We start from the raw sequence: 23,796 nt of genomic DNA on the forward strand, positions 1-23,796 counted from the left end.
CAGCTGAAGTTGCTTCATCAGTAAAATGGGATTGGGAACCCCGTCTTGATTGTCTTAGAACAAATTAGGGCCGAATTATGTCCAGGTCCTTGCATAGTGCCAGGCCCAAGGTACCGCTCAGCAAGGCGGTGAACTCGGTTATGCCAGTGATGTGAGGGGCCCCCAGTGCTCCTCCAGGCTGACTCCCGGCATCTCCCCTCAGGGGCCAGGAGACCGCTAGGCAGCTGCCGGCCACCCTGACAGCCTCTGACATCCCCGTAATTGCTTTCCCACGACGACTTCTTTAAGCACAGAGTTGCTGGCCAGAGCAATTTGCTCGCCATCAATTTTTATTTCCAGGTTTTAAAATACAATGAAAAGAAAGAAAGAAGGGGATGGGGGAACCCAAGAACAACCATTGTGACTGCAATAACGAATAAGCTGGAACCCCCACACTTCTAGAGCACCTGTCAGCCTCATTCCCCACAGGACTGACACATTAATCCATGGGGCTCAGGCCTGGCTGCTGCAGGAGCACCCCCTCCCGCAGGGCTCAGGCCACTTCCTGTTTCTTCCACCCGGCTGTTTTCTGGGGGTTGGCCACTAGGAAAAAGAGTGGTTGGAACTGGGCGTGGGAACACTAATACAGGCTTCACTTGCAAACATGGACCCTGTGCCAGGCATCAGTCTAAAGCACGTGTAGCACCTTCTCTAGTCCTCACAGCCCTCTCAATGGGTCAGGTGGTATTGTTGGCCCCGTTTTACAGAGGGGGAAACTGAGGGTTACAGTGGATGTTACAGTGGTTATTCCTTCGCTTCTTTTTCCTTTGGTCTCTTCTTCCTTCCTCCTCCTCTGCGCTCCACTCCTTCCTTTAATCTCTTCCTTCTTCTCTCCTCCTTATCTCTTCCTCCCACGTCCCTCGCCACTCTTTCCTCACCCTCCCTCCTCCCTTTCCTGTGTGTCTCCACCTCCCACCCCGTCATCATCCCTCCCATGTCCTTCCCTCCCTAGACATTGGTCTACTCAGGATTTGCAGTGGGCTTGTCACTGGTAGAAAGGACCTCATAGGTCACCATATATAATTTCCTCGTTCATTCAGTTGCTATTTGTGGACGGCTCCAGCACTGGGGATCCATGGGGAACAAGCCAGACTCAGGCCCGCCCTCATGAAGCTTACATTCTAGTGGAAGGAGAGAGCGAGCCATAACATTCGCCCAAATGCTCCTGCCAAAACCACGCCCTTCTGCCCATCCCTTCTGTCTACCAGCACTACCTCTCAGCTCCAGCTGAGTCCAGCCACTTACCAGCCCATCCCTGACCACCTTGTCCAAGCCCCCATTGCCTCTCACCACTCACAAAGACCACCTCGGCTCCTAGTTCCTGTTCCATTTCCTGCCCCAGGAGTCTAGTATCCTAGCAACAGTCCTGGGCGTGGGGAGGGGCGGGGCGGGCAAGAATCAACTGATAAATGCAAAATAAGTGGAATGACAACTTGATGTTTCTCTCTCTCTTACTCCACCCCCCCATACCTTCCTCTCTCTCAAATTAATTAATTAATTATTTAATTAATAAGAGAGATGTGGGAAGAGCATTCCTGGCAGAGGGGACCCCTAGATGTGAGGCAGGAGAAGCAAGCTTGGCCTGTTAGTGACCTAAAGACTGAAGCAGAGCGACGGAGCAGTGGGTTAGCAGAGGAGGGCAGAGGCCGCCCCACATCCACATCAGGCCTCAGGGTCAAGGGCAGGCAGCTGGGGTTTTGTCCTCAGTGCTGTGGGAGCCATCTAGGCTGGTGAGTGGTGTCCTGTGTTGTCAGATTCTCCCTCTGGCTCTGACGGAGGATGGGCTGTTGGTGCCAGAGCAGAAGCAGGCAGACCCAGACCCAGCAGGAGGCTGTGCGGCCCACGGGCCCCAAGCCCAGCATCCCACTCGAGTCCCACAGCTGGCTGGCTGTTGCAGACGCTGGATCAGACCCAGATCTTGTCCCACTTTGGTGGCATTTTCGTGGTTCCGCACTAATCCTCTTCGAAGCCCTCCTCGCCGGGTCTCTGTACTGTGCCCCCTGAGGAGAAGCACGGTTCTGACTCTCTGGGAGCAGAGAACCCAACAGGGACGATAAAGAGGGGTTTCTTGGCAGATGCTCTAGCCACGTTGCTTTTTATTAAAGTGTAGTTGACACACAATGCTATAGAGTTTCAGGTGCACCGCACTGTGACCCTACCTTTGTATTCCTCAGGATGCGATCGCCACGGTAAGCGCAGTAGCCACCTGCCACTGCGCGTGGTGGGGCTGGTGCGGTGGACTGCTTCCCTTACGCCGCACATTACACCCCTGTGGCTTCTTTCCTTCTCAGTGGAAGTTCGCGCCTCTCATTCGCCTTCCCCGTGCTCACCCAGCCCCCACACCCCTCCCCTCTGGCAGCCGTGAGTTTAGTCTCTGCATCCGCTTTTGTTTTATTTGTTCATTTGTTTTGTTCTCTCTTTAGATGTCACATGTTTAAGTGAAATCATACAGCATTTCTTTCTCCGTCTGACCTCTTCCACTCAGCGCAGTACCCTCGAGGTCCCTCCACGTTGTTACAAATGGCAGGGTTTCCTCTTTCTTACGGCTGAGCAATATTTTGCAGCATGTGTACCTTGCCTTCTCTATCCATGCGTCTGCTGATGGATATCTAGGCTGCGTCCGTCCCCTGGCTGTTGTAAATAATGCTGCAGGGAACGTAGGGGTGCACATATCTCTCCAAATTAGTATTTTTGTTTCCTTTGGTTAACTACCCAGAAGTGGAATTGCTGGGTGGCACGGTAGTCCTACTCTTAATTTTTTGAGGGCTCTCCATGTTGTTCTCCGTATGTGGCTGCACCAATTTACATCCTCACCACCAGTGTATGAGGGTTCCCCTTTCTCCACATCTTCGCCAGCCCTTGTCGTTCTTATTGACTCTTTGGCGACACCCATTCTGACAGCTGTGAGGTGGCACTCACTGAGGTTCCGAGCTGCATTTCCCTGCTGACTCACGGCGCTGAGCACCTTTTCCATCTGTCTGGCGGCCCTCTGTATATCGTCTTTGTAGGCATGTCTGTTCAGATTCTCTGCCTGTTTTTAATTGACATGTAGAGCGAAGAAGCTGTGACAAGTTCCATGGCAGGGGGCTGGCAGTCGTAGAGAAGACAGGCTTGAGAGAAATCCCGAGGCCTTCTCTGTCCTCGCTGCCGCGGTGGATAGCACTGCCTGCCAGGTCACGGGTGTCCGTCCCGGGCCCGCGGTGGAACGTGAGGAAGGAAAGGCCGTCCTCTCTTTCTCTGCGGCCCCCAGCACCAGTTGGGTCCCCACCCTTTTCTAACTGCCCTCCCACTCAGCTCCCCTACCTGGCCATGTGCTCTGAGCCTCTGTCCTTGGCTTCTGGCTCAACGTCCCCAGCAGCACCCTCTTTTGAAGGCCGTCTGCATTCTCAGAAGACCAAAATCAGCACCCATGGGCTCTCCTGAAGGCATCTTTCTCTCTAGAGAAAGGCTGCAGCCTCCCCATGACCTATTGTTCACTCCCTGGTATCACTGCCCACCTGGGACACTCACCCTCTTCTCTCTTACAAAGTATAGCCACCATCATTTTCTGTTCTCCTAGGAGGGTAAGCACTCCCCTGGGCCCAGGGACCCACAAGAAGCGGCTTCCAGCCAAACTTGCCTCTGCCCCCAACACCCACCATGCCTTCACGCATCAGCCCTGGCTTTCTTCTCATTAGATAGCTTCCTTCTGAGATCACAGGGGAAACTGAGGCACCAAGCATTTCCCCAGAAGTATGGGTCAGACCACATGGTATTTCCTGGCCGTTGGCTTATACCTCTTAGCCCAGAGGAAAGCTGAACTCCTCATCTGTAGCACCATGGCAGCAGGTATGGGAACAGGGGAGAAGACCGGGCCTCCTGGGTCTAACCAGGGCGAGTGGACAAGTGGATGTCATCCCAGCCTCTCTGGGCCTCCGAGTTCCTCTAGCAGAGTCGCTCCTGCCTCCCGCCAGCCACCTTCGTTCCCAGAGCTTGCAAGAGTGCACTTAATCTCACGTAGTTTAAGGAGTTATTCAGAGGGGCTCAGCGAATGATGAATGTGGAAACCATTACCAGCGAAGCACCGGGGCTCCGTGGAGCTGTTTAAAAATGCATTCTCCCATGTAAATTTCTGCTCCATCAATCCTTATGACATGTCAAACATTGCTATTGTTTCCTGAACAAATTGTACCGTGTGCCCTTCTCTGCAGATTTGTGCATGGGAGCAGAACCGCTCACCGGCGCCCGCAGCCTGCCGCCGTTGCTGGGACCCAGGGCTGCTGGGGAGGCAGCTGGGCCTGCCTTGCTTCAGAGCAGAAGCCCCGTGCTGGGTGTCCGGGCGAGCGTGCGTGACGAGGATGTGGGATTGATTGAGTGTGTGCCTGCCAGTTGCCAGCCTGCAGGGAGAGGCACACAGGTGGCTGGGGAGGGGATGTGGAGGGACCACTGGGGCTGAGATGGGGGGAAGGGGTTGCTTGAGATTGAGGGTAAGAGATGTTTGAGATTGAGGGTGGGTGTGAGTATGGGTCAGGGTGATGTGGTGTGTAGCAGGATGGGTCTACCTGAGCTAGACACAGAGAGGAAAAAAGAGGTTTCTATGACAATACGTGGGGACAAGGAGGCATTGGGGGCTGTCTGGGAGACAGAGAGAGGAAGAAAGTGTGTGTGTGTGTGTGTGTGTGTGCGCGCAGAGAGAGAGGTAGGGAAGTGTGAGGACATCGGAAGAAAGAAGACACAAGGACAGGACTTTCAAGTTATAAAGAAGGGTGGAGGGTGTTTAAAACTGTGAGCGAGGAGGGCATCTCCCCCCAGGGAGGGGTCAGCGATATCAGAGGGCAGCAGCGTCCAGGGCGCCATCGTTTGGTGGGAGCTGTGGGAGAAGGCCAGAGCAGGCGGGAGTCAGGGCGGCGCACAAGGCCCCACACCAGCAGGTGGGCATCTACAGGGCCATGATGAGGACACCCCTGAGGTGCAGCGATACCTGGGCCAGTGCGGGGGCAAGGTAGGCCCTGCAGGGGGCCTCCGTCCAGGGCCAATGAATGGAAGAGGGTGAGAGAGTGACTGTTCATTGTGACAACAGGCTAGCTCAGAGGGGGCTCTTGGGAAGGGACAAAGACACAAGAGGACTGACCACTGTGGAAATGATGGGCCCCCTGGGAGTAGGCATGAGCTATTGGGACAAGCATCAGAGGGCAGGGAGCTGGGCTGGCCATAGAGCCCTGGCATACAAGTTAAAAGGAGACCTACATCCAGAAGGTGCTGGGTGAAGAACCCTGGGTGGGTCCAGAAGGGCACCCCCAGCCAGCCAGGCTGCCCTGGCTTCAGCAGGTAACAGCGTCTCCCAGTCTATGCCCTGGGCCACCGCACACACCAAGGCCCAGTTTGGGGCAGGAATTGGGGCTTTCTTTGAGGACCAAGGGTCTTTGCTGAGGGCCTGCATCCTGGGAAACCACAGCCAGAGACCCCTGCCCCCTCTGCTGTTGGGCACAGCCAGCGTTGCTGGAGCCGGGCCTCTCCGGGCAGAAGCTTAGAGAAGGGCCACCGTGCAAGGAGAAGACTGCCTACGGGGACCCATCTGGCTTCTGCTGGGTGAGGACAGTGACCAGGAGGGGCACCCAGGGCCCCATGGCTGAGCTCTCATGCTGGAGGAAGACGCCTCTACCCCCCACACTCCAACCAACAGGGGAGCAGGGGAAGGGGATGGTTAAGAGCATCCTCTGGCGGTCGACGTGTTGAGTTCACATCCCAGCACTATGGCTGTTTGACCTTGGGCGAGTTGATCGTCCTCTCTGAGCCTCATTTCTCTCTCTGTAAAATGGGGCGAATATTAGTGTATAAGGCTGTTGGGAAGACGGGATGAAATAAAGCATGAGAAACGCTGGGCACAGCGTTTGCACGTGGTACATGTGCAAAGGGAAATGGGGGGGCACCGTCGCACCCTCCCACCTGATAGCCAGGGGAGTGACGGCGTTTCTGACTCGCGCCTGGCCATTCTGGGGATCTGACTGCTCCCCCGCTGCAAGTTCACCTTGTCTTAACCTTTGGAATTTTCCCCCCGTGTGTATTTATTTTTTTCCTTTTTGTCAGCAGAAGAAAATTACAGTTCTGCCGGCATTGTCCATCACAGAAATAAGCACTTGTGGATGCAATTATAAAGGCCCAAATGAGGGAATTAGTTTTGCTGGTAATGCCAGTGTTGGGAAGAATCGGAGGAGATGCCTTATAAATCAGGCACTGGGGCAGCAGCCAGTCCTGGGCCGCTCTCCCAGGTACTGGCCACAGGGGTAGATGCTGACCTGCTGGCCCATCTTCATGGGCTGCAGACACTTCCACCAGGGAGGCTGAGGCGGGGAAGCAGAGACGTTCCGCACCCGCTGCGCAAGGGCGGTTCCTACCAGGACCTACCTGGGCAGCTCGGTGGCCAGCCGTGACTGGATGAGAGGCCCAAATACACCTGATGGATGTCCCTCCAACACTAAGTCCTCTAACATAGCAGCCCAGCCATCTGCTGGCCCAGTTTCTGCTTCAGTTTTCTCACAGTTCTTAACCACTGCCAGTCTGAAATTGTCATTTCATTATTTCTCTCCCCGAGTGTATGTCTCCCCTTTCCAGCTGTAAGTCACATTCCAGCAAGAGCATTGTCAGGCTTATGGCTGTGACGTCAGCGCCTGGCCCAGTAGGTGGCACATTGGAAAAGCTCAGAAAATACTGAGCACGTGACTGAGCAACAGTCTAGTCCTGTCTGTCTTCATGAAAGCTTCTTTTTTAAAAAAAATTTGTATTGTTGTTCAAGTACAGTTTTCTGCCTTTTCCCCCCATCCCTTCCCACCACCCCACCCCTCCCCACCACCCCAGCCCTCCCCACCTTCATGAAAGTTTTTTCACTGGTGTTCCACACATCCTCCAACTGCCCCTCCAGACCCACCCTGCCCTTCTCACCCACTCTGCAAGTGCCCCATGGGCGACTGCACGGGTCATGTAGCAAGTCCCTGCCCTCCGTCTGCCTCTAGGGTTTGGCCGGTAGGGAGCTAGGATGGGAGATCGGAGCCTGAGGCACTTGCTGGTGGAGATGCTTTGTAAGCTCCAGCCACACACCCTGGGCACCCAGAGAAGCCTCACTCTGGCTGCTCACTGCCCACTGTGGCATCTGCTGAGGGGGGCACCAGCCCCCCAGGGGGAAAATCAGGTTGGCTGTCACTGGTTGAAACAGGAATCTCAGATTTTACTAAGTTCAGCGGTTTGTGAGCCCTGTGCTGGGCACCACAGAAGATACGAAAAGGAGTGAGATGCAGGCTTCTCCGGCGAGGGGAAGAAGTGGGGCACACACAGGCGGCTTTCAGCCACGGCAGATTGTGCTGCATGTTCCAGAAAAGGTGCAGCAGGGGCTCTCAGGTCAAGGACAGTGAGGGGTGAGGAGCTCCCTAAGGGAAGGGGCGTTTGGGGTGGGCCAGAGTTCAGACGGCAGTTTCAGAATGGAGGGATGGTGCCACAGGCAATGAAAGGACAGGCTGGGTGCGTCAGGGAGAAGTGGGTACGAGGCCACCAAGGCCAGCTGGGCTGTGCAGAGCTGGGCGCCAGGTGCTGGCCTGGGATTAATCCAGCAGCAGTGGGGAGCTCTGAAGGCTTTGGAGCAGAGGAAGATCATTGGAGCCATTGGTTTTGTCTTCTTGCCCTGGGCCCCTTGTGAGAGTCTTGGCAGGCAGCTAGAAGTGCTAGTGTGTGCCCGTGGGTGAGATTCTGGCCAGGGGAGGGCAGCAGTGGCACAGAGGGGCAGGGAGCCTGCAGCACAGTTGAGGTGCTCACCTGAGCCTCATCCGGCATTTCTTAGAGTCACCAGGTACAAGATGGGAGCCACCCAGCCTGGCCGCTGGCCATCCCCGCCCCCCATTCCTATAGCTATCCGACTGGCCTGTGGGAGCCCGGAAGTCACCCTGCAGGGGGAAGGACTTGGCAGGAGGGACGAGGTGTTCACCACAGGAGGAAGACATTTGTTCTCCATGCATAGGCCCCTGGACACTCCTCAAACCCCCCTTCCTGAAGGGGCCAAAGGGCCACTGTCTGTTTGGCACTTGATTTGTCTGTTGGTCTTTCAGTTGCTCAGGCATGTAGCAAGTCTTGGGACGGAGGCAAGGATATTTTTCTTTTTTTCATTGCTTTTAGAGAGAGAGAAACATCAATTGGTTGCCTCCTGTACCTCTGGTGGTGGGGTGGGCAGGGGGAGTGGGAGGGGGTGGGGGAAGGTCACACACACCTGTGCCTGCACCGAGGCTGGGGATTAAACCTGCAGCCTAGGTATGTGGCCTGACTGGGAATCAAACCCAAAACCTTTTGGTATAGGGGTGATCCTCCAACCAACTGAGCCATACCGGCCAGAAAGTACCATGACACCCAGCATGGGGCAGGGATGGAGCCTGTCACTGGCCCCAACAGCGCCCTCTACTGGGCTGGCTGGCATTGCAGAGATGCTGAACGGTTTTAAAAACGTATTTGGAGGACAACTCTGCCACTTACCCTCACTTAGTATCATGAGGCCTCTGTGTTAAAAGCAAAGAGCAGGGGACACAGCGGTACCCTCCTCACAGGGTGCGGTCGGAACTGAACAGTGTGTGCAGCAACACTGTTATGTGGGCGTGGCTACAGCCCGTGCAGCTGTAGATGAGAGGGATTGGGAGCTGCCGAGCTGCCTGTATGTCCAGGCCCCATGACCCTGCCCGGCCCTCAGGGAGCCACAGCTTAACGGGGCAAGAAACACATCAGCTCACAGCTTCAGCTCAAAGTGCGATCAGGGCTGGGAATATTGCAGAGCCCGAACCCAGCCTCGGGGAGCCCGGGAAGACAGGAGCGGGCAAGCCAAGCAGAAGGTGGGAGCAGTCTTCACAGATCGGGGCAGCTCCAGGCAGACGCCAGAGCCAGTCAGGCCCAGCCCGGGTCAGGGATGAGGCTGGGGCCAGCAGCAAGGGCTGGAGTCCAGGGCTGGACACACACGCAGAACAGGAAGGACTGTCCCCGGGGACACTGGGGAGCCCACACACAGAAGGATTTGCTGCCTCCTTCCGGGCACAGGGCCCCTCACCTGGGCCCACTGCAGCCTGGCACTGGCCCCCAGGAGGCCCTCCGTGCCGTCTGCCCCCACCTTGGCAGGGGCACAGACGCAACTTTTCCTCTTATTATTCTGCTTCGTGCGTTTGAAAAATGAAAGTTCTCCCTCTCCCCTTCACCGGACATACATATTTCATGTAGTCATTAGACAGTGGCACTAAAGGACTCACAAATCTTCCCTGGTCAGCACTGGCAGCTGGAAGAGTGGTCAGTGTGGGCACCACGGCTGTGCCAGGCCGCCGGGGGAGAAGGTAGGGAATGGGGGGCACCTCTGCCTATAGAGAGAAGACAGTTCTATCTTGTCCCCTGGGGCCCAACACTTAATTTCCTTCAGCCTCAACCGTTCCAGGTCCCAGGGGGAAGGGTACTACATGCAAGGGGACCTCAGGGGTCCTTCCTGCACTGACCATCCAAGTGCCACTCTGGAGGGTACCCAGAGTTTGGATGCGACTTTCAGAGGCAGGGGACCCCCTTACAGTGTGCCCCAGGCCCAGCCCTCTCTGTCTCCCTGATCCCTTCTATACTCCCTAGCCACTCTCTCTCCGCCTTTTCCTGGTCCCCTTCTCTTTGCCCCATCTGCTCCATTTCTGCTCTTTCCCTTTGAATCCTCTCTTTTCCTCGCCTTTGCCCCCATCTCTCCACCAACTCCCTCTCCCCCCCCACCCCCCCTTCTTACTCGTATTTATTCATTCGTTTCCCGAGCGTTGGTAAAGCAACGCTCTGTGCCTGGCAGTGTCCCTGCTGGGAGGTGAGCCTGGCAGATGTAGCCCTGACCTCCTCACCCCCCCCCAAACACTTGCATTTGAGAAATGAGGATGCTGAGGCCCCGGGGGTTGCTGTTCTGTCGCACCGTGACCTGGGCTATTGACACTGCCTGGAACTGGGCTCTCCACAGCACACCGACCCCTCGCCCTCGGTCAGAGATCTGGGCAACCCTCGCCTGGGCCAAGCTGCAGTCATTACAGCCCGATAATGCCATACATGGTGAGGGTTACCCTTCAGTGGGACAACGGGAACTTCAGGGCGCCTCCCCTCCCCTTCTCCTCTGGTCCCTGAAAGGGGAGGAGAGAGGTGGGCTTACTGTGAGGCGCTTTGGTCTCCTGTCCCCTGAAAGAACCAAGTGCCTGAGCTTCTGAGAGCAAGTCCTAGGTTTAGAAGCAAAAACACATGGAGACTAAGAGCATGTCGAGGCGGCCCTAGGTTCAAATCCTAGCTCTGCCCCCCTTTTAGCTGTGGAGCCTGGGGTGAGTCATTCGCCCTCTCTGTGCCTCAGTTTCCCTGTCTGTAATAAGAGCACCTACCTGGTAAGGGGTGTTCTGAAGATAAAATAGAAGTGAAATTTAGCTCAGTAAGAAGCAGTGTCAAGAGGAGTGGCTGAGGGCGCAGGGGAGGGTCTGCCAAGGAATCGGTCCCGGGTTCAAGGGTTGGTCATGTAGCTCAGCCTCTTCCTTTTCACTTCTTCGACGTGCATCCCCTGAACCCCTGCCATGTCCTCGGAGCCTGGCTGGGGCAGTGGAGGGACTGAGGTCTGCACACAGTCTCCTGGCACACGGGCAGTGGGGACACCACAGGGACACTGGGCACAAGGGGCAGTCCTTTCGCAAGTCTGCACGTATCAGCTCATCGCGCTGTGCCCTTTAAATATACCCGAAGTTGTCAATTATACCCCCACAAAGCGAAAGTTGTAATAAAATAAACAGAAAAAAGGTATGGAAGCATATTTTTAGCAGCTGAACCTGATCTGATTATGACCCTGCAGAGAAGCCTTGAGCGTAACACAGATGTAAGTGGACCCCACAGTCAACCCAAGGCCTTTCCCTCCGGCGGCAGGTGTCCGGTGCCAGGCAGCGGGTTGCCCAGCTCCGGGACAGTGGCCTGCAAAGGGAACAGAAGTCACAGGGCCCGGCGCAGGGTGTGTGCTCATCAGCCACTGCTGAATGCACGAGTGCATCGTGTTATGTAGGCTGCACTGTGGGCTGTCCCACGCCAGGGACAGAGCAGAAGCCAAGAGGCCCAGGCCACAAAAGCCACACTGCCTCTAGAACTGCCCCCATCCTGGAGAACAGAGGAGACGAGAGGAGCCTCACTCGGGAGGCCTGAAGGAAGGAACCCCCGGCTGGAAATGGGGATCCCAGCTTCTCCCCGACTCTGCTTGAAACCTGCTCATGACCTGGAGTGGTGACTGGGCTACACGGGCCTCCCTGGGGTCTGGGCCTCAGTTTTATAATCTGTGAGATGGGCGGAAGTGTCTGTCGTCCTCCTCATGGTGTGACCATTGTGCGGATAAAATCAGGTCGTGATAAACGCAGACGGTCTTCGAAAATGTGAAAGGAAGGGTAGCACAGGCTGGCGATGGTCAGCATTGTCGCCATTGTCAGAGTCAGGCCCGCCTCTCTCCCTCCAGGCTCTCTTGACCATGAGCGACAGAAAGCCAAGTGGGATCAGCCTGGGAAAAACAGGCCTGTTGGACTCGGAGACTAAACTGAGCTGGGAGCGACGCCAGCTTCAGGACGCCAGAACTTCCAGGGCCCAGCCCCTGTTTCCAGCTCCCCTCTGGGGGCACCTTCATCCTCTCCCGCCACTCAGCAGCTCCCAGTCCACTCTGTCCCAGCTTCACTGCTTCCAAGCAAAACTTTTACCCCCAGCAGCCATAAAAAGAATCCCAGATATCCCAGTCCAAGGCCACTCCCAGCCTGGGCGTGGTGGCCATGGGCAGAGCAGGCAGCTCCCCCTCAGACCCCTCGTTCGGGCAGAAGGAGGTGCCAGAGAAGTGGGTAGGGTAGGCGGCAGGCTGTTTGCGGCAGGAGAGGTTGCCAGTCGGACGACAGCCTGCCCTATGCCTGCGATGGATTACTCCCGGGGTTCAAGAAGGGGGGGGCTAAACCCCCCCCACCAGGGTGCCTCTTTCACTGGGTAGCACGTGTGACTTGGAGTCTTCGGAGACTGGGGGGGGATGACTGGGGGAGTCCACCAGACATTGACCCCAGCCCCACCTTCATTTGTGACAGGTCTCAGACTGACAGGCTATGACACCAAGCCCCCGAGGGGGCAGAGAACAAGCCTGCCTGGCCTGACGTGAGGCTGCGAGGGGTGTTTTCACAAAGTGAGGGATGTAGGTAAAAGATTGAGCTTCTAGAACTGTGCTCTCTCATAACTAAATTTAAATTGCTCTGTGTTACTGGTAGCAACCATACTGAACTTCAAGGCTCTAGAAAACTTGGCCTGTCCTGGCTGGTGTGGCTCAGTTGGTTGGACCGTCATCCCATGACCAAAAGTTTGCAGATTCAATTCCCAGTCAGGACACATGCCCAGGTTGCAGGTTCAATCCCCAGCTGGGCAAGTATGGGAGACAACCAATTGATATTTCTCTCTCACACGGATGCTTCTCTCTCTCCCCTCCTCACTCCCTTCCTCTCTCTCTCTAAAATCAATTTTCTAAAAAAATGCCCTTGGGTGAGGATTAAAAAAAGAAAACCTTGGCCTGGACCAGAGGAGTCGTGTGGGAGAACCACAGGCTTGCTGTGGACATTTCCTGGTGGTATCAGGAGCCTCCGCTGGGTCCAGCAGTAATGACTTCTTGTTTTCCTCTTTGTAGGCAACGGACAATGACGTGGGCACCTTTGGGGAAGTCAGCTACTTTTTCACCGATGACCCTGACCGGTGAGACCCTGCCCAGCTCCTTCACAGTGGATCAGAAATTCCTCAGTGCCCTGGGAGGGTGCCACGCCCCACGGCTGGAGGACCGGGCTGGGAGTGGGAGCCCAAGGGCCCCACGGCTGGTTTGGCCCCGGCTGTGGTGTGGTCTTGCTTGAGTCCCCTAAACTCCTTGGGGCATGGTCCCTCTGGCCCTCAAAAGCCAGCGTTTTGAAGCTTTGTAACGCTAGCGACAGCACGTCAGCAGCGGCAGCCAGCGTTTCTGAAGCCCTTACCGTGTGTCAGGCTTTATCTGTTATCACTTCCCAAACCGCATGCTCGAGGAAGTCAGTGCCAGGTGCTAGCCGCACCCCCACTTTGCGGATGAGGACACTGCAGCCTAGACAGGCTCAGTCTCCTGCTCAGAGCCACGCAGCTGGTTAAGCACACAGCGTGTAGGGCCAGGGCTCTGCACGTGGTCTTCACCCCCAGGATCCAAGCTTCTAGCCATTAGGTAGGTGGCGTGCCTCACCTCCTGACCTATACCATACGCCAGCCTTGCCCTGTCACCCACCGTGGTTCTGGGCATCTCTTTCCCTTGTCTTCAGTTCAGCTGAGCCCAGGAGAAGCCCTCTCATTTTTTACATGATTGAAAGCCAAGTGGAATTCAGAGGGCAGGTCTGCTTCTAAAGCTGAAGGGTCTTGTGTATCTAGAAGCCCGACAGGATGAGTACGGCATAGGCAGTCTGTGTAAGAGACCGGGAAGAGAGAGCTATTAGGAGCATCCCAGCCATTTGCTGCCCCTATGCGATGGGGCCAAAATGGGAAGAAGGCGCTAACAGTGGGACGGATGCACAGGGCAGCCCAGTCCCTCAGGGGATCTGGGTTCACCCGGCCTTGTCCTGCTCATCTTGGGTTTCCTCAGCTCTCCCCATCTCTGGGCCAAGGGCTTCCCTGGTCTCAGAGCCAGGATCCTCCAGGTCTGGTGGCTGGCAGCTTTGGAGTAAGTCAGGGCACATAGAGGTCAGCTGACTACTCAGGGGGGCACCTGAGGGGGTGTTGAAAGGAGGCAGGCAGAGAGACGGTCTCACTGGACCTTGCTCTTCCCCAGGAGACACTTGTCAGGCTCAGCCCCTCAGGTAGAAGCCTAGGGGTAACTCCTGAGAGAGGACCAACCACACCTCCCCTTTCTGGATGCTTTGCTGCCTGTTTGAAATATTTTGGTGCAAAACCCATCTGGATGGCAGAATTTGTTTTATTCTTTAGATATGTGTGTGTGTGACTGAAATATAATTGCTTTAAACATTATATGAAGGGGGACCCAAGAAAACCAAAATTATCTTCTGGAGAGAAGGCCTTTGTAGTACAGGCTTCCCTCACTAGGTGAGTGTTCTAGAAAACCATCTGTATCAGTGTACCAACTGGCGTTGTTGTGAGAGGCTGTGTTCAGCTTCAGTGGATTTTTTTTTGAAGACTCTTTCAATACATTTGCTCATTTCATGATGGCAGATTTACGAGCTCACCCGCCCACGCTGTGCTGAGTGTTCAGCAGTTTCTGACCAAAGACCGCATGACCCCTGTGCCCCAATCTCTCTATTCACCCAATCCCACCTGAGTGATATTTTTTGTTTGTTTTCCTGGATGAAAAAAATCCTCAAAGGGAAATGCTTTGCTGATGTGGAAGAGGTGAAACAAAAGACAGCAGAAGCACTAAAAGGCATCAAAATCGATGGGTTCATAAACTGAGCAGTGGGGAAAAGTCTCGATAGGTGTAGCGCATCAAATGGAGAGTGCTGGGGAGGTGACTGAAGTTTAGACGTGTAAGAATAAATGCACAGTTTTTGTGAGTAAATTCCAGTTTGGGGTCCCCCTCGCACTTGTTTTAAGTGCACAGCATAGTGACTCGACACTTGTGCGCACTGGGAAATGGCCCCCACAGTAAGTCTTGTTCACATTCGCCTCCACACACAGTTCCACACTTTTTTTCCTGTGGTGAGAACTTTTAAGATCTACCCTCTCAGCAACTTTTGAACATGCAGTACGGCATTATTACCTGTGGTCCCCATGCTGTCATTACATGCCCATGACTTAGCTACTGTATAAGGGGTGTTGCGCCTTTTGACAGTGGTCTGGTTCCATTCTTTCCCACGTGGCTGTCCAGTTTTCCCAACACCATGGATTGTGTTTTCTTGGCTCCTTCGTCATAAATTAAGTGACCGCATAGGTGCGGATTTATCTCTGGACTCTATTCTGTTCCATTGATCTATGCGTCTGTTTTTATGCCAACACCGTACAGCTCTGTAATACAGTTTGAAGTCACTTGGTCGTTCTTTCTCAAGGTTGCTTTGGTTATTTGGGTCCTTTGTGGCTCCATACAAGTTCTAGGATTACTCGTTCTGTTTCTGTGACACATGCCATTGGAATGCTGACAAGGATCCCAGGGAATCTGTAGGTTGCTTTGGGTAATGGGACGTTTTAACTACGGTCTCTTCCAGTCCGTGAGCACCGAGTGTCTTTCCAGTTCTTTGCGTCTTCTTCAGTGGCTTTCATCAGTGTCTTATGGTTTTCAGTGCGCAGGTCTTTTACTTCCTAGGTTATTAAATTTATTCCTAGGTATTTTTTGATGCAATTGTAAATGGGATTGTTTTCTTAATTTCTCGTCTTGACAGTTCATTATTAGCGTATAGAAATACAATTTTTTTTTATCACTTCTCAGCCTTTTGGCTAAGATCAAGTGTAGAAATGCAAAAGATTTTTATGTATTGATTTTGTATACTGCAACTTTACTGAACTTATTTATTCTAATAGTCTTTTTGGTGGCGTCTTTAGTGTTTTCTGTATATCTCTCTACCTATATCTCTGAAATAAATCCCACGTGATCACGGCATGTGATCCCTTTAATGTGCTGTTGAGTTCAGTTTGCTAATGTTTTGTTGAAGATTTTTGTATCTATGTTCATCAGGAATATTACCTGTAGTTTTTTTATTTTTTTATTTTTATTTTTTGCTTGTAGTGGTGTCCTTGTCTGGTTTTGGTATCGGGGTAATAATGCTGGCCTCATAAAACGAGCTTGTAAGTGTTCCCTCCTGTTCTAATTCTGGAAGACTTTGACAAGGATTGGTGTTAATTTTTCTGTGAACGTCTGGTAAAATTTACCAGTGAGGCTGTCTGAGCCTGGACTTTTGTTTGTTGGGAGGTTTGTGATTACCGATTCGACTTTGTTAGTAGTTATTTGTTCAGATTTTCTGTTTCCTCTCGAGTCAGTCTGGGTAGGCTTCATGTGTCTGGGAACTTGTCCATTTCTTCCACGCTGCCCAGTTGGTTGGCATATAGCTGCACGTGTGTGGCACCGGTTACAAGAATCTCTGACCACCATAGCTGTCCAACATCCACCTGCCCGGTAGGCAGAAGCTCCTGGTCACAGCAAAGGAGGCTCATTCTCCCCGAGTTTCCTCTCTGAGTGATCAACCTACGCCTGTGCTTTCCGTACCTGACCTCTTTTCCTCCCATGCGGCCCTGATTCCTGCCCACCCCCTCCCACCTGACCCCCCATGAGAAATAGATGCTCTTCTCAATAACAGCAAGTGGAAGCGAAGGCAGATGGCAGACTTCACTTACTTGTGTCCCTCTGTCCCTGTGGGCAAGGCCAGGCTGGTGAACACAGCCCCTGTCCACTGGCCGCTCAACCCCAGGGCACGCCTTGTCTTCCCCCTTCTGCCCGGCACAGGTTCTCTCTGGATAAGGACACCGGGCTTATCCTGCTGATCGCCAGACTGGACTACGAGCTCATCCAGCGCTTTACCTTGACAGTCATCGCCCGGGACGGGGGCGGCGAGGAGACCACGGGCCGCGTCAGGATCAATGTGCTGGACGTCAACGACAACGTGCCCACCTTCCAGAAGGATGCGTACGTGGGCGCCCTGAGAGAGAATGAGCCTTCCGTCACGCAGCTGGTGCGGCTCCGGGTAAGATGCCAGGCTCCCGTTCGCCTTACTGCTAAAATGTCCACACTGCCCAAGGCAACCCGCTGCCATTCATCTTATCCTTCCTTCTGTACCTTCCCCTTGACTACCCCCTTGGGAAGCCGCTGCAACCGCTGCTAACCTCCATGCACAAAGAAGTCTACCCAGCTTCTTGGTCTGTGTGAGGCCCCCTCTGAGCATCACCTCATGTCCTTGGTTACCAAGGGCAGCCAGTGTCTGTCTCAGCTTAATGTCTGTCTGTGACATTTCAGGTCACCATTCAGCAAAAGGACAGCCTCCTCCTCTCCCTTGGCATGTGCCGAGCAGTTTCTTGTGTAAGGGCCCCCATCCAAGCCCCTTAGAGGCTGCTTAGAATCAGGAACTGCTGTGGCTGGCAGGAGCCAGACACCACGGGTGCAACCCACTCTCAAGAAGAGGAACAGGCGGGAAGAGGCAGGCCCCGGAAGGCAAGTGAATTGGCAGAGTAGTAGAGACAGGACGAGAGCTCAGGGCTGTGCACTCCAAGTCCTCCTGCAGTGAGTTCCCACCACGCTCCAGTGACATCCGACCGTGAGACTTCTCAGTGTCCTCACACCCCTTCCTCACGCGGCCCATCCAGGAACCCAGAGCCTCCATTTAGAACTTGTTTCTGAAACAAGGTGTAGGGGGTGGGCAAGGCGGACACACAGACGACAGGACCACATGCGCACCCGGCATGGGCCATGGCTCCCCACAGCTCCTGCTGTACCCCGAGGGGCGGGGGTGCCCCTTCGGCTCTGCAGGCAGACGTCTGGAAAGAAGCTACTTAATGCAGCCACGTGGGAGGACAGTCACGGGGTAGAAGGATCTGACCCCATTCCAAGCGCCTGCTTCCCTCCCAGCACTCATGCAGCATGCATTCATTAGTCCAAACAGCAGCTCGTCCACTCCCCACGCCGGACTCTCAGAATGCAGCCGCAATCCAGAAACACAGGGTTCCTGCAAGCAGGGAGTGACCATTCTGAGCAAGGCAGGCAGAAATAAACAAGGAGTTGGGGGAAGCAGATGGGGTGCAGAGCACGGAGCTCCACCCTAGTCTAGAGATCAGGGAAGGCCCCTGTGTGGGGGATGTACAAGCTGGAGTGAAAGGGGCTGGGAGATGGTCATGCCAGGTATGGTGGAGACCCTGCCCATCCCCTGGGGGAGGCCTGGCCTTTTCCTCTTCTCCCTAGGCCTCCAGCCTGCCCTCTAGATTCCCCAGGGTAGCTCCACACCCCAACATGCCAGGTGCCTGCTGTGAGCCAGACAGCAGCCTCCAGCTGAAAGGCAAGGAGGGTCTGGATCACCCAAAAACGGGGCGCCGAGAGGAACCAGCCCTCCCTCTGACCCACCTTCTTTTGGTCCCGGCCACTGAGGGCTCACAGGGCCCTGTCCATCCTCTTCCAGGCAACAGATGAAGACTCTCCACCCAACAACCAGATTACCTATAGCATCGTCTATGCCTCCGCCTTTGGCAGCTACTTCGACATCAGCGTGTATGAGGGCTACGGAGGTAGGTGGGGGGCAGGGCTGGGGGCCCAGCAGAAGGAGGGTTGGCAGGCGGGAGCGGGGTTGCCCACTCACCTCTCTAAGGAGAGGGCCCTTCTGTTGCCCAGACACCCTGGAGCACTGGGAGATACCCCCACAGCTCCTGTCCGCTGGAGCAGCATGTGGCATGCAGTCGCCCTTCCACAGGATCGAGATCTACAAGGGGGGACCCCCGAAAAACAGAGTTATCTTCTGGAGGGCGGGCCCCTTGTAGTACAGGCTTCTATCACTAAGTGAGTGTTCTAAGAACCCATCTGGATCAGTGAGCCAGCTGGTGTTGTTGTGAGAGGCTATGTTTGACTTTGGTGAATTTTTCTTGAAGACTCCTCCGATGTGTTTGCCCATTTCATGATGGGTGATTTACAAACACACCTGCCCACACCGTGCTGAGTGTTCAGCAGTTTTTGACCAAGGATGGCATGGCCCCCGTGCCCCACCCTCCCTATTCACCCAATTTTGCCCCAGGTGACATTTTTTGTTTTGTTTCCCCCGATGAAAAAAGTCTTCCAAGGGAAACATTTTGCCAAGGTGGAAGAGGTGAAACAAAAAACAGCAGAAGCACTAAAAGACATCAAATCAATGAGTTCAAAACTGATTTGAGCAGCGGGGAAAAGTCTCAATAGGCGTAGTGCGACAATGGAGAGTGCTCGGAAGATGACTGAAGTTTAAACATGTAAAAATAAATACACAGTATTTTATAAATAAATTCGGGGGTTTTGGGGTCCCCCCTCGTGTGTCTCACATCAGCCAGATCTCTCTCTGGTCTTAGGCCCATGGCCAGCCAGGCATCTGATGTTCCCTCAGTCTGGTGGATCCCTACCTCTCACCAAGGCTGCCCAGGCAGATCTGTGGGGTACAGCCTTGTTAGCCAAGCTTCCCCACCCTCGGGTGTGCTACAGCCACCTCCCGCCCCTCCCAGCCCTTGGCCTTTCTCTCCCTGCCTGGCCCAAGGACAGTTCGGCACTTTGGACCCTGCCCCGCCCGCTGTGAGTCAGCCTGTGAAGGGAATAGCAGCAGCAACCTCAAGCTTCAAGATCCCAACCCCCCCCTTTTTTTTTCAGATGAAGCAAAGGGCTCAGAGACAGACAGCAACTGCCCCAGGGCACACAGCAAAGCAGTTCAGGGAGGCCCTTGTGACCTGGCTCTCGGTTGCCTCCCTGGCCTTGTCTTTCAGCACTTCCCCACCCACCACCAGAGCCCAGCGTCTCCGACCCCTGGCCACCCTGTCCTGCTACAGTGGTCCCTGCCATGGTTCCTTCTGCCCTGCCTCCCTGTAGCCTCTGGCTAGCTTCAAGGGCTCATTTGGATATCTCCTCTTCCGAGAAGCTTCCCTAGTGCTTGGAGAGACGGGTTAGGTGCCCCCAAGGCAGAAGGGGCACGCATTGGATGACTCTGAGTCCAGTGCTCACTCCTCCTCACACCGCACAGTCGTGTCAGAGAAATACAATCGCAGAAGTTAGTCCTGGCTCCAGATGCTGCAGCCTGATGTTCTCTATCAAACCTGCCCCCTTAAAAAATGTAACAGCTGCGTGCCTCTGCCCACCCTCACACCTCACCTTCCTCTCAGCTGGAAGGACCTCCCTTAGGTTTTATATTACTAAAGCAATAATTTGATTTCTGTTTTCCAAATAGAAAGTAGCAATTTAATATCGTTGCAGTGCCTTTGCAGACTACCCATGCTCCCACTCCCGAGCCAATATGCCTTCCCATCCCAAATTGAGAATCAATGGCTTAGCACAAAAGGGTACTCCTGGTGAGAATTCAGGCTGTGCAGGGGTGGGGATGTGTGAGGGCCAAAGGCCCTGGCTGAGCTCTGCTCCCCCCCCCCTCCGGATCCCGCCTCTCCACTTCTGCGGGCCCTTGGTGTTCGGAGTCTTCACCCACCTTCTCGCAGAGTTCTGCTGCGGGAGGGCGGGGGGGGGGGGGGGGGGGGGGGGGGGGGGGGGACCTGCAACACCACACCCTGAGCGCCCTCCCCAGGGGGCTAAACAGACCCAGAGCGGCCACGGGACAGGCGTGAAGAACCTGAAGGATAAAGGGAGGAGGGAGGGGAGGAGAGAAATGGGGAGAAAGGCAACAAGAGGAGAAGGCAGGGGAGACGGAGGCGGGAGCTGCCTCTGTACCCCTCCGCCTGCCCCGCCTCCGCGGCTCCGCTAGGCAGTAGATGGGCGAGGTGTGTCAGGAGCAGTAACAGGGGCGGGATTAGAGAGCCTGATGGGGAGTGTCAGATGAGCGGGTGAGACAGACAGACAAGAAGGAGTACCGCCTAATAGGGAAGGGCCTGGACTCTGGATTCGGACAAACCTGGGCTCGAATTCTGGCTCTATTATGTTCCTAGCTGTGTGTCTTTGGGTAAGTTACCAAACCTCTCTTGGCCTTGCTTCCTTTGTCTGTAAAGTGGGGCTTGCTTTACTGCCAGAGTAGTTACACCTGGCGACTCAGCACCGGGCCTGGCACACGTCAGGCAGTCAGTAAACCTAGGCCAAGATCATGAGGCTCCAGGGGTTCGGAGGCAGGAGGGGGAAACGAGGCAGAGCTTGCCCGGTGATGCCTGCTGTTCCCCCTGCTGTTCCCCCTCGGCCCCAAGGGAAGCCCTGGCTGGGTGGGGGTCTAAAGTCTGCTTACAGGGGCCCTGGGGCCCTGTTCCTGTCATTTCAGTGATCAGTGTGAGCCGCCCCCTGGATTATGAACAGATACCCAATGGACTGATCTATCTAACAGTCATGGCCAAGGACGCTGGCAACCCGCCTCTGAACAGTACTGTCCCTGTCACCATTGAGGTGTTTGTAAGTACCCAGGGGTGGTAAGCGCTTCCCAGGGTGTCGGGGCTCCGCCCGAACCCTGTGTGCCCAGATCCACGACTGTCCCGCAGCTCAGGGGCTTCCCAAAGGCTGTCCTGGCAAATCCTGCTGCTCGGCCAGGCGAAGCCCCGCGTCCTGGACTGCACGAAGAGCCTGACCTTCCCGCTCTGACCTCATTCAGGGGCCTCAGGACACCCTCGGGGGGGACAGGAGCTGGGAGGAAATGTCATGGGGTTCCTTCATTTATGGCCACATTCCATGAAGTTCAAGGGAATTCCTGGAAGGCCGTCTTCTCTCCTGTCTCTCTCTCTCTCCCTCTTTCTTTTTCACGTCCTTTTTCTACTCCTCTGAAGCTCTCCAGGGGCCTGAAACCAAACCACAGCTTGTCTGATGGGAATCTCACGCACACCTTAGTACTTTTCACACCTGAAATGATCAGTCTCTGAATCTGTCTCCACAGTGGTTCACTGGCCCTGTGCAGCTCCCCCCCGCGATCCCGGGAATGAGGCAGTGGTGACAACGGGCCTCCCCGCCACCGGAGACCCTCTAACACTGCACGCGCGCACACATAATGCCCCCGTTCCGTAAAGGCTGCCGCCTGCAGGAAGTGGAGAGCACGTGTTGGTGGGGAGTTAGCACATTACCGACTCCAGGAGAATAGGTCAGAGTGCCAGGTTAGGAGATGCGCTGTGATTGGCCATATGCTCGGGAAAGCATCTCACCCAGAGCAGGCCTGCCGGGTGACCTTCCTGCCCAGCCGGCGCCGCCAGCAGCCCCTGGCGTGCCCTACACTCAGCTCTAACAAGCCTCGTCCTCCCAACCTAAGGCTAAGGCTCCAGGGCCAGCTCCCCAGTGAAAAGGTCCTCGTCTGGGCAGGGGACCCTCCTTGATTGCGGAATAGGATGGGGCTGGCAGTGATGGAGCAATTGAGATGAAGTACCTGGGAGCAGGATTTAGGGGTGGCCTGGGAAGGGGAGGCAGTGTGGAGCCAGGTCCAGCAGAGGGAAGGGCAGGCAGCCCGGGCCTTCTGTCTGGCAGTCGGGCCTCAGGGAGCGGCAGCAGAGGACGGAGAGAGCAGGTCCACAGAAGCCTGAACACTTCCCTGCCTGCAGCCTGCCGCCTCCCACCTTGAAGCCCTGGGACTGTACCAGAGAGGTAGAATGTATTCCCTGCCAATCATAACCACCTCCTCGTATTCTTTATAAGTTTATTTTCCAATCACAGTTGACCTACAATAATATATGAGTTTCAGGTGTACAACATAGAGATTAGTAATCTATGTTAGGGTGTCCAACCTTTTGGTGTCTCTGGGCCATACCGGAAGAAGAAGATTTGTCTCGGGCCACACATTAAAGACACAAACACTAACAAAAACTGATGAGCAAAAAGCAGGTTTTAAGTAAATTTACAATTTTGTGTTGGACCGCATTCACAGCCATCCTGGGCCAAATATGGCCCGCGGGTTGCGAGCTGGACACCCCTCGTAGACACCTGTATAACTTATGAGGTGATCACCCCGATAAGTCCAGTACCCACACGACAACATACGTAGCTATTACACCACCATTGACACCACCATTCCCTCAAAGCGGTCCTGAGGGTCAGAAGGGGCTCCGCACGCTCCTTCCGGGGCTTCTCCGGCCCCCTGGCAGGAGGAGGGTCTGGCAGCACAGACAGGTGCCCCTTGCCGTGCGTGAGCGCCGCCTCTCCAGCGGCACTTTTACATGGTGTGATCACTTGTGTTTTAGGGCCATACTTGAAAAGGTCACCGCCTTTGGGTTGATTTTGCACGTGGGTGATTTTTAAGTAGCTGTCACTCGTCTAAGCTGCCTCCTCCCTGACCAAGCAGTTGATGGCAGCTCTTCCTGGACAGGGTGGAGGTGGGGAGAGTCAGATCGAAGCGACAGGGTTCTGGCAGAAGGAGGGGTGTGTGAGAGGGGCCAGGTGATTTCTTTTCATCCACTGCTTGTTGGTTTTTAATAAAGAAGTCAAACTCGGTTTGTAGATTTCCCATTAGGGGACAATAAGCTTTTGTAGAGGGAGCCGCTGAATTAGAACTAATAGCGAATGCGGCGCCAGGATCCGGGGAAATATCACCGCTAATAAGTTTCTGCCTCATGCTCTGTCACTGACATTCTCGGTGCCGTTTCGTGCAGCCAAGCAGAAGGCTTAAATAGACACACATATGGGGCGCTGGTGCCACGCCGGGGGACACCCTGGCAGGCCGCTGGGGCATTGGGTGTCTGGCGAGCCCTCCCACAGCCAGCTCGCTGAGACTGGGGAGACGGACGGGTCAGCATCAGCCAGTGTGCAGCCCAGAGCCAGGGACCAGATGGGGAAGGAAGAGCGTTCCTTTCCTGGAACTCACAGTCCCAGTAGGATGGGATCTCTGACCTCCCAAGGGGTGGGCTGCCAGATATCATGCCTCCCTCGCTTTCATGTTGGTTCACCCAGAAGTGACTCCAGCAAAAGGGGTTTGCTGCAGGAGTTTTCCTCTTAGGAGCTCCAGTTCTGGGGTAAATGAGGCCCTGGGAGCCTGCATTTGTACTGGGCTTGTGAGGAATGGGGAGAAGGCTCTGAGTCGTGGGGGTGGGAAGGGAATACGGAGCATGCAGGGAAGCTTCCTCCAAGAGGGGAATGGGGATGAATTCTTGCTGAGTGATTGCAAAAGGCACTGGATGAGGATGAGAGACTTAAAGGGTAGGAAAGTCTCCTGA

At 54.9% G+C, this 23,796-nt stretch overlaps 1 protein-coding gene across 1 annotated transcript in view; it reads left to right on the top strand.

The window, feature by feature from the left end:
• Positions 1-23,796, top strand: part of LOC128779165 (cadherin-23) — a 327,551-nt gene that overhangs the window by 258,784 nt on the left and 44,971 nt on the right. The window contains exons 14-17 of the mRNA XM_053923246.1: positions 12,713-12,777; positions 16,478-16,715; positions 18,138-18,243; positions 20,937-21,064. Coding sequence (XP_053779221.1) covers positions 12,713-12,777; positions 16,478-16,715; positions 18,138-18,243; positions 20,937-21,064 — 537 coding nt within the window. The remainder of the gene's footprint in view (positions 1-12,712; positions 12,778-16,477; positions 16,716-18,137; positions 18,244-20,936; positions 21,065-23,796) is intronic.

This window comes from Desmodus rotundus, chromosome 4 (genome assembly GCF_022682495.2).
Source record: "Desmodus rotundus isolate HL8 chromosome 4, HLdesRot8A.1, whole genome shotgun sequence".
Lineage (NCBI taxonomy): Eukaryota > Metazoa > Chordata > Mammalia > Chiroptera > Phyllostomidae > Desmodus > Desmodus rotundus.